Source organism: Lactuca saligna, chromosome 9 (assembly GCF_052625555.1).
Source record: "Lactuca saligna cultivar CGN05327 chromosome 9, ASM5262555v1, whole genome shotgun sequence".
In the NCBI taxonomy this organism is placed as follows: domain Eukaryota; kingdom Viridiplantae; phylum Streptophyta; class Magnoliopsida; order Asterales; family Asteraceae; genus Lactuca; species Lactuca saligna.
Genome location: NC_136425.1, coordinates 49,042,832 through 49,054,264, shown reverse-complemented (window position 1 = coordinate 49,054,264; position 11,433 = coordinate 49,042,832). Strand labels below are relative to the sequence as shown.

The following is an 11,433-nucleotide window of genomic DNA, read 5'->3' as shown; positions in this document are numbered from 1 at the left end:
GGATAATTTTATGAGAGTTATACACATATGATTATTAATATATTATAAGTTATAATATATTAATATGAAGTCATGTTATTTAATTAGTCTTAGTCTTAAATTAATTACGAATTAATTTAGAGATTAAAAGGAAGACTAATTAATTGTGGGCTATTATATTTTATATAGTGTGGGCTAATACTCATTTGTTAATGGGCTAAGCTAATATGGAAGTCCATGGATGATCCATGGAGCTTTTAACCCATGGATCCTTGGAAAGGAAAGGTCATGGGTTATTAGGGTTTCACCCTAACCATGCACACTATATAAGCATGCTTATGGAGCATGAAATGGAGCCTTAGTGAAACTAGTGTAACTAGTATGTGTGTTTGTGTGTGACCGATTTTATAGTGTGTATACACTCTCACAAAGTTTTCCAAGAGTTTGTGGTGTTTTGTGATTCCATTTGAGGCATTCACACTATTGGTGCTTGGCCCTCAAACTCCTCAAGAACCAAACTCATCAAAAAGGTATGTAATCTCCTCTAACTCTTTATGTTGAAATGTTCCCCATGCCATGTTAGATAGGTTATAAACCTTGGAAAATTATTATTTTGCATGTATTTAGACAAACATAGATCCAAGGTTTATTAGGGTTGCATGCACACTTAGGAAGTGTTATATTGCACAAAACCCAACAGTATCATGTATCTACGGTTCCAGTGGGAGCCCTTCGTGTATTGTCATCAAGAGGGATTATTCAAGAAAGTGGATCTCCGCTGAGGTAGACTCTGTGTTACGACGGTTGCCGCCAGAGTCTGTAATGAATATCGGGGCAAGTGTGTGTAACTATCTATGATAGTCTTCGGTGCAGGAGTTAGTGAACATAGTGTGGCGTTGCAATGAGAATGAGAGTATAGGGTGAAGCTACGGGGAGCCATGGTATTCGCCAGTCAGAGGGTGTTGTGATGCTACGAGAAGCCGTAGTACTCACAAGTCAGAGAGGGAGAGAGAGAGAGGGTCGTGATGCTACGGGGAGCCGTAGTATTCGCCAGTCATAGGGTGTTGTGATGCTACAGGGAGTCGTAGTACTCACAAGTCAGAGGGAGGGAGTCGTGGTACTACGGGGAGCCGTATTATCACTAGTCAGAGGCTGTCGTAATGTTGCAGGAAGCCGTAGTACCCACTAGACGGAAAAAGAGTATGATGATGGAGTGATCTCCGATAAGTGCATGATGCAGAAGAGTTTTAGTCTTGAGTAGCCCTAGTGTTGAGTTTATGGAGCCTAGTGGTTAAAATGGGGCGATACTGGAGTCTCCGTCTTTGTCGGGAGGGTCAGCGAGGCGCGCAGGAGAATATGCACAACAGACGCCAGAGGTTGGAGCTGAGTCGACCTACGATTGGATTGTATTTTTTTATGAGGGAAAGAGAATTTCGTGACTTGCGTGTCACTGGGCCGTGATAGTGATCACGGGGAGGAAGTTAGTGAGGCATCTTGGATCATGTTACGTGTGACCTTTGGGGGTTCAGCTGTGGGGCCAAAAGCTGACATGGTGATCAGTATCGAAGATGAATATGAGGAATGAGCTAGAGTTTGCCATAGGTGATGTCTGTGGACACTTCGGAACGAGCGAACGATTCAGACGCTCGACGATATGCTTCAGGCATGTGTATTAGATTTCGGGGGAAATTGTGGCCCGTAATTTCCCTTGGTAGAGTTTTCCTACATCCACAGCCATCATTAGTGCATCAATATGCCACCCTTTGTGCTGATGTAGGGAAGGAAGTATCGTACCCCATTTGCTGGGGAGAGGTAGGGCAACGTGTGATGGGAAGTACAGAGATCGTGCTTTAGACGTCGGAGCAGATTCAGCAGGTCAGAAAGAGGTTGTTGACCGCTCAGAGTTGCTAGAAGAGTTATGCAGACAGGTGACGATCCGAGCTCGAGTTCCAGGTCGGTGATTATGTTCTCCTTAAGGCATCTCCTAGGAAAGGAGTGATTCGATTCAGGAAGAGGGGCATGCTAGGGCCCCGGTATATTGGGCCCTTCAGAGTGATCGCGAGGGTGGGCAAGGTAGCATATTGCTTGGTGCTACCTGCAGAATGGGAGCGGATTCATAATACCTTCCATGTGTCTCAGTGGAGGAAGTATATAGCCAACGAGTCGGCGGTAGTGCCGTTACAGGACATTCAGGCGGATTCGAGCTTGAACTACGTGGAGAGACCAGTTGCGATTTTGGATCGGAAGATCAAGGTTCTGAGGAACAAGGAGGTGCCTCTGGTGCAGGTCCAGTGGCAGCATCGGAAAGGATCGGAGCTTACTTGGGAACCGAAGCGTGAGATGCGTGTGCAGCATCCGGAGCTATTTCAGGGATGAGACTTCGAGGGCGAAGTCGAATTCAAGTGGGGGAGAATTGTAACATCCGGAATTTCAGGTATTATATTTATTCTTTTTATTTTGAGTTTTGAAGAGGAATTCGGCGAGTTGGTGCGTAGACTCGCTGAGTAGAGACGCAATTTCTCATCTGGATTAATGACCGGACTCGATGAGTCGCATTGGTGGACTCGGCAAGTCAGCGTTGTTTAATGAAACCCTAATTTCTCGGGTTTGGGGCCTATTTAAAGGGCCTTATGGCCGTCATTTGTACTCACCAGTCCATAGAGAGAAACCCTAGAGTGCTTGAGCGTTTTGAGAGAGAAAGGAAGCCATTCTTGACCTTTGTGGTGTCGTTTAGCAAGAAGAAGGAGGTCCTAACCAAGAGGAAGCAAAGGAGGTTGCTATACTGTGGATTTGAAGCTTAGATCATCGCACTTGAGGTATTAATTCGGCTCATCTTATGTTTTATGAAGTATAGTTGGATTTAGGATTTCTTGTGGCCTTTGTTGGGTTGATTTGATGCCCAAATAGTCCCTTTCTAGTGATGAGGCTTTGGATCTGGATCCATAGAGGTCCAGAGAGCCTCACTCATCAAGCTTTATGAAGAGCAATGGAGGTTATGACCTTGAGTTGTGGTATTTGGGGCTACATCATCATATATGGTCATATAGATGTTGTATGTACATCAAGATAGCGACTTTACGTGATAAATAAGCTTGGAAGGACTGGATCTATGAGTTAGTGGAACAGACCTGACCTCAGAAGGTCGTTTGGGATTGTGCATGGAAGGCACTCGCCGAGTCTATTAGCAAACTCGACGATTTGGTGCGAGTTGTTCATAGATTTAGAACCAGGGGTTGAGTAACCGAGTTGGGTGAGTGACTCGGTGAGTCGGAAGGGACTCAGAGGAAGTGGGGTCCTTGTAGGAACTCGGCTAATCCGCGCCAAACTCGGCGAGTTAGGGTTGACCATTGACCATTGACCAGATTTGACCAGTGTGGAATCGATAGAGTTAGTCAACCTTAGTTGGGAAAGTGTTAATTAGAGATGTATTGTGTTATAGGAGGACTATAGCTCAGGAGATCGAGCACTAGTGATTTCAGGGATTTACAAATTACCGAGATACGCAAGGTGAGTCTTCTCACTATACTTTACCTTGAGTAGGTAACCATAGTTATGTGATAGAGTATTTGTATGCTATATATGTTATGTGTTGTACTGCATTATTTCTATGTGATTTATGTTGTGCATATTTACAGAGTTAGAACCGGAAGGTTCCCAGAGTTAGAACCTGAGGGTTCACAGAGTTTGGGTGCACGGACCCACAAAGTTATAGCCTCGAGTGGCTAATATGTGTTATATGTGGTATTTTGGGGAACTCACTAAGCTTCGTGCTTACAGTGTTTTGTGTTATGTGTTTCAGGTTTCTCTCAGGATCACGGGATGGCACCGGTTTGATTGTACACACCAGCGAAAGAGTCATATTTTGAGGATCTTGGTTTATTATGCAAGTGAAAATGGAGTTATGTTTTGTAATTTGATTATGAATGAGATTTTAAGAAAAGTGTTTTTAAGAATTAAACCATTATATTTAAATGAAAATTTGTTTTGAAATTTACGGTGTTACATTTCAAGTCTCTTGTGTCTCTAGGAAGGGTTCCAAGGCAAATTCCAAGGCTTGAGGGGTGTTTAGGGTTCAAAAGGGACACTCCCTTGGAGTTTGCGGTCCTAGGACCACTCCTTGGGAGTTTACGGTCGTGAACCCATGGTTTACGATCGTGAACTCTTGGACACCCCTTATACTTCGTTTTTGAGGTCCTTAGCTTACTCCTACAAGTTTCTATGTGAAGGTCCAAGGCTAAATAGGGGGTTAAAGGCTCAATTTGCAAAGTTTAAGGGAGTTTACGGCCTAAGGGTGTTCTTGGGCCGTAAACCCTCTTTTAAGCCTCTAAACATAAGATTTAATGTCTAAAACACTTCTAGGGTATGTTCTAAGTTAGCCTCTAAGCCTAAGGTAGAGATTTGGGGGCATTTTGGCACACTTTTAGGGGTTTACGGCCCTAGAGTGTTCTTGGGCCGTAAACTCCTTACTCTTGACCTTCTTGGATGATTTTCAAGTTGTAATGACATGTAATGAGTTGTAGAACAATCCAGGGTAAGAGTACTTACAGTTTGGAAGCTGAAACTTGTGGATTTTTAGAAGAATCGGGCCTTGAAGAGAGAGAGTAAAGAGAGAGACTAGAATGGTAAAAGTTCTAACTTGGTGACCACTCAACCCATATATAGGGTTTGAGTTTGTGGCCAGGTGGAATTCTACCCGATACCGACGTTAAACGGGGTTTATGGTCGTACCCGATTAAATGGTCGTATTTTAACTTGTTTGTAACTAAAACTTCTTAAAAGGATATTTAGGGTGTTTCCCGCATTCCTAATTTATTCCGACCCTTATGAAGTCATAATAAAAGTTCAAATTTTTATTTGTTTGATCCTAATGTTAACGGAAAAGTTTAATAAGAACAAGTTCTACTAACGGAAAACGGGTTACGGTGACGGAATAATTTCAGGTTGTGTCTTGGCCTACAACACAAAGCAGGACCGCCTCAAACCTTTTGTAAAGTGTTGAGCAAAAGGATATTTTCACAAATATCTTAATACCGTTTATACAAAAATGTTAAATTACACAAAACATCTTTATTTCAAATTCAAGAACATAAATATACAAAGTTGTTAAAATACAAAGGTTCTCATTTCAAGAAAACATACACTTTAAACTATAATATGTATAGTTTATGAGTCATATATACTAATTTTCTATTCCAAGGATACAATACAACTAAACATTTTGGTTTACGAGATATATATAACTTCAATGGTTTTAGTTTAATAATAAAACTACAGTTACACTCCTTTACAATATAGTTGGTGGTTTCACGTACATACATACAAATGATTTAATACAAATGTAATTACAGTACACAATTTTCTAATATAGCAAAACTTACTGAGGAAACATTCATTTTCATATAGTTTTATTCAATAATAAAACTACATTATACTATTTCACAGTACAACAACATTTATACATTTTCAGTCTTGGGGTATTTAAGATTATATTACATTTAACAGAAAAATATTTGATTTTCTAGAGGAACACACTAACATTTTCAAATAACAAACGACAAATTTCTAATACAAAAATGCTTATGAACTCATCAACTTAATTGTTGATATTTTTAAAACAACTTGTATTCTCAAGGATCTAGTAAAACATGTAACCATCAGCTTTTGAGGATATAACGCTAAGGCGTCAAACAAATCTTTTGTCATCATATTGTAATTGATTTTTAAAATATATAACACTTACAATGATGTAACTCTGCTAATTATATTTATGATGGTTATGTTGCTTTCTTTACTATTATTCAATTGTTATGATACTGTACATGACGTCATCTGCCCCTGGACGTTTCCGCCATCCTGGTTTGGGGTGTGACAGTATGAAGAAGTTATGCTCATTTTAAATTATAAAATCAGTATTTATCTGATTTTCCTGGAACAAATCGTGCTCTACTTTATTTGGAATAGCTACGAACCTCGTAAATCGCTTTTGAGCACGTTTTTTTTATCTCAGACTATGATCTATTATTTTATTACATTTTTATCACATTTATCAATCTCAACCAAAATCATATTCATAAAATCTGTCGAATCTTAAACGAACGTGAAACTTGAAATGATATTTCGTGGAGATTCGTATATCGGAATTTATAAAACAACAAAGATAATCAAAATTATACGATTAAATATAAATATTATAATATAAGTCTTAAATGTCAAGTCTTCTAATAAACATCCCTTTTATCATATTAATTATATTTAACATCATATATATATATATATATATATATATATATATATATATATATATATATATATATATATATATATATATATATATATATATATATATATATATATATATTTCACAATATAAACTTCTTCATACATAACACACAGGTGTTCAACTAGTATGATATAAATAAAAACCATCATATATATATATATATATATATATATATTTCACAATATAAACTTCTTCATACATAACGCACAGGTGTTCAATTAGTATAATATAAATAAAAACCATCATATATATATGTCTATATTTTTCACAATATAAATTTCTTCATGCATAACGCACATGTATTTAACTAGTATGATATAAATAAAAACCAACTCTAGCAAGAAGCTAGAACCATGAAATACATAACATACAAGTTCCCCAATACATTTTATATTTTTTTCCTTCAGATCCATGTTATCCATGTTCTTCATAAAACTGCAACCAAAAGCAAATCATTTAGTACTAATGCTTTATCTAACATGCGATGAACAACTTCCCTATTCCTCCTTCCCCTTTTTGACCATTGACGAACAAAATGTTTCAGCTTTTCTTTTCTCCCATGTAGATTATGAAATTGGGTTTGATTATTTCTTTATTAACATATGTGATTTTCCAAATGTATTCAAATAAGAAACAAGAAATGAAAAAGTAGAGATAAAAAATACACAAAATCTAAATTGAGTTTTGGGCTCGGAATCGATGCATGTGTGTCGGAATCGATGCCAGATAGGCAATGAAGAGGAAGGAGAGTTAGCTGAGAAGTGGTATTGGGCAAGAAAAGAGGAGGGATATGGACTTATCCTTATTTGCACAAGCACATTTCTTTTAGAATGGCTAACACATGCATAGTGTTTTTGAGAACATGATACATTTTGCAAGCGTACAACGAATCATGTGATCTTGTCATAATTTTAAAGGTAAATCATACCCTCATCAGGATAGTCAATACCAAAAATGATAATAAAACATTTGTCATTTAATTTCATCTACTCATCTTTTTAACTTACCAACCTTGTGCACATGTTCCAGTCAGTTTTGTACAACATAATACACCAATCCTCAACACAAATTTAAAATAGATTCATAAAAATTAAAGTCAAAACATGACATTGACATCATCATACACTATAAATTCATCTCAGCAGTAGAAGGCTGATCCGGCTTGTTTGAGTTTCCTTGTTCTTGTTTCACATCTGCAGGTGCTGATACTGAATTTGAACCCTGAAAATACAAACAAACAAACACTTAAAAACACTACATAAATACTCATCCTTTTTCTTTTATGAAAATAGAAAGGTGTTTGTTTGCTAACCTTTATGGATATTTCAGCAAATGAGGCATCCATCTCTCTATTAGCTCGTTCACCTTCTTTCACATCATCCTGAATTTTATACAAAATGAAACCATAAGTCCAAAAAAGAAACACTACAGTCTTTAATTTATTATGCACATACCATGTCCTTGGACTCAATATCATGGAGTTCCCTTTTCACACGTCCAAGGAAAGGCTTACTACAAATGCAAATACAAGAATATCAGAATTCAGGGAGGAGAATTGACAATTAAGGAAGAAACTGTTTTTTTTTTCTTTATAATGTTTGGGGGAAAGACAATTTTACCCCTCGTTATTTTCATCAACATCAGAATCATCTGATCTTCGATCGTCATCCTCTTGATCTTCATCTGCCTGAATACAAGAAAAATTGACTTGCTGTTAGCTTCTCATGATTAGATCGTATACAAATTCAAAAATTGAATTTTTTGTAACAAATAACAAACCTCTGGGAATTCTGTATCAGGTGGGCGCTCTTGAAACTGGACACTTGGCGCATGCTGTAGTTTAGAGAGATTATCTAGAAGCTTTGAGCGAATTTCATCTAACAGCTGGCGAGAGTTCTTATTTTCCATATTACTTGGAGCAACATGAAGAGTATAATCAGGACCAAAGTACTCATAATACTCATGTTGAGGCATCTTATCTTCTAACTCAACCCCAAGTGCAACTCCTGTCTACAAAACCAAATCAAGATTGCATTATATACATCTTTATTTAATCACACCATATACTTATTAAAAAAATAAAAACAAGAATACCTCATAGCACCAGCATCTAGCAACATTGCGTATTGTATACCCTCCACCACCGAGTAACAATAAAGGCACATTAAAAGATCTCATATACTTCACACATTCAGCATGCCCTTTAATTGATAAATTAAAACAACCCAATCTATCTCCTGATAAAGAATCTGCACCACATTGTAACACAACAGCACCAGGTCTGAACACTTCCATTACTTTACCAATTATTGGCTTAAACAAGGACTGATAGCTTTCATCATCAATTCCATCATCAAGAGGGACATTCAGCGAGTAATACTTTCCCTTTGAATACCCAATATCTCTTATATCCCCTGTCCCTGGGAAATAATCACCAAATTTGTGGAAAGAAACAGTCATGACTCTATCAGTAGTGTAAAAAGCTTCCTCTACACCATCACCATGATGAATGTCAATATCTACATACAGCACACGTTGGTGCACTTTCAGAAGTTCAAGAATTGATAAGACAATGTCATTGACATAGCAAAAACCAGAAGCTTCACATTTTTTAGCATGATGAAGTCCACCTGCCCAGTTTATAGCTATATCACAGTACTCATGGTTTAATTTCACTGCTCCTCCAACAGAGCCACCTGCATAGGTTTGACAGAAGGAGTATAGACCATCAAACACAGGGCAATCTTCACCAACATTGAACCTTTTTAGTTGTCTTAATTGATCTTGCTGTGTTTCTGGGGTGATGCCTCTTAGAAAAGAAACGTAGTCATCAGCATGAAACCTGCAAAGATCTTTGTCTCTAGCTGGAACAGGCTTTACAACATGCATGTTTTGAAGTAAACCATAGTGGGCTAACAGAGCATGTGTCATGCGAATTCTGTGTGGCTTCATTGGGTGACCTTGTCCATAATAGTAATTTCCGACCTCTGGGTCATAGAAGTAGTACACCTTTCTCTTCACCCCATCTGGCCCAGATGCTAAGGAATTGCCTCCAGTTTCCATCTAAAATCTGAAAAAGATAGCTCGTTAGAGGCAAATTTAGTTCAGCTTGTGGAGTATTGACCTAATATGCTTAGTACACAAAGAGAGATCTCCACTCATCATATTAAGCTCTAACAACGACGTTTGTAGCTTTCGTCTTCTAGATCTTTATTTCAAACTGAATGTATATTTGTATCAGGCGTAAGAATATTAAACGAAAACAATCTAACCTAGTTTCACGACTCAACTTATAGCACGACTAGATTTATCTACCCGTCCCTACTTAGTGAACATAGCAATTCGAAAAAACAAAATCCGAGTCAGGCCCTAATTAGAGAAGGCCACGAACCCAGAAATTTTCATAACACAAACAATACATCAAAATTAAGAAGGAACAAATTATTAACGTAAATCATACACCGAACTATGCACTGAAGTACTGTATACAGAAATCGAAAACAAAATCACAATAAAAAAGTATAAAAGAGAAACACCTGCAACCGCGGTGGTTAATCCGGCCAGTTTTGAACGAGTGAACAGGTTTGCATAACAAATACCTGCAACTACAAGGATTAATACGGTGACGAAGAGAATGGGAACAATCGAGAAAGATCCGGTGGCTACGCTCTCCTTGAATATGAGTATTTCTTCCAAGTTTGCTAATGGCTACCACTGTGACCGAATGTGAGTAGTAATAGGCATAGCGGACAATTCAGGAGAAATGGGCCGACGCACAGCCTTTGGACTTTTTATCAGGATTGGGTCATTTATAAATTATAAGCAAATCAGAAAGGTCCAAGTCCAAACTCTAAAAAAGGAAATGTTAGTTGCAATTTTGCAGACAACCAATCTTCTATCGAAATCATTTAAATAGATTTGTATGGGTTTTCTAGAATTCATTTTTCCTTCGATGTAAATTTACTTTCATACCCTTGACTTATTTTAATTTCCGGTTTGTATGCCCTTTTATCATAAAGCATTTATTTCGGTTTGATTTTGATTGCCGATTATAAAGGGATTGATGTGGTGACCTTTAAATAGATTTGTAAACAATCCATGTTATCAATACATACACCTCCACCAAATTTGTTAACAAAAATACCATAAATTTTGCCAATCCATTAACTTTAATCTACTTTCTTTTACTTATATAATTTTTTTATTTATAATAAACAACATTATTACGCAAGAGTAATAGAATTTCATGTTATGATATTTTGATGTTTTATAGAAATATTATAAAAGCTTATATGATTTGGATTATAATTTGTTAAAAGTATATGATTATTAAATAGTATATAAAGTTTATAAATATGATTAACCTGCAACCAACTAACAAATAATTTAAAACTATATATATCAAATATGTTGTATTCTTACCATAGAAAAAACTATTACTAACTTGGTAATAATTATTTTTTATTAGTTAGATATAAGATGTTTACATATAGAAATAATATAAAAAATAAATCTAAGTTTAAAATCCTGATAAAATGCTTTATGTTACAAAAAGATATGACTTTGATTTTAAGATGTAGTTAAGCAAGTTTTTCTTAACGTTTTTGTTGTATATGTATCAAATCACATAACAAATTAGGATTAAATGAAATGTTATCATGTTTATATATAAAACATTTATATAATTAATTAATCATAAACGTTAAATGAAAGTTTATGTTTTGAAGAAAACAAAGCTCCATATTATATTTTTTCTTTGCGATAACAAAAAATTTGTTAAATTACGGTTTATGTCTTTACAAATATATGATTATTCATTACAATTTTAAATTATCAAGAATGTTTTTCTTTCTTACATGTGGTTTTCAGGAGTTGTAACCTAGTTCTATTATAATTTAAATCTTTTTAAAGAACATTAAATCACCCTAATAATTGTAAATCAATTATTATACATAACTAGATGTGAGACCCATGTATTACATGAGTTATATATATATATATATATATATATATATATATATATAAAACTTTAACAATTTGAAAAGTTTGTATTTATAAGAAAAATGAGAAAATTTTAAATTATTAAAATTAATGAGATTTTAATGTATTGAATACATTACTTTTTCTAATAAATACTTTACATATATATTACCTTACATATTAAATGTGAAATT

General features: G+C 35.9%; 1 protein-coding gene across 1 annotated transcript; it reads right to left on the bottom strand.

Annotated features, from left to right (window-relative positions):
• Window positions 1-7,214: 7,214 nt before the first annotated feature.
• On the bottom strand, window positions 7,215-9,982 carry HD1 (histone deacetylase 1). The gene is made up of 7 exons (XM_078973638.1): window positions 9,796-9,982; window positions 8,354-9,329; window positions 8,039-8,269; window positions 7,879-7,946; window positions 7,714-7,771; window positions 7,572-7,640; window positions 7,215-7,480 (listed from the first exon to the last, which is right to left on the bottom strand). Exons 2-7 carry the CDS (start codon window positions 9,320-9,322, stop codon window positions 7,385-7,387), a joined length of 1,491 nt encoding a protein of 496 aa, XP_078829764.1. The 5' UTR covers window positions 9,323-9,329; window positions 9,796-9,982; the 3' UTR covers window positions 7,215-7,384.
• Between the last annotated feature and the right edge of the window lie 1,451 nt (window positions 9,983-11,433).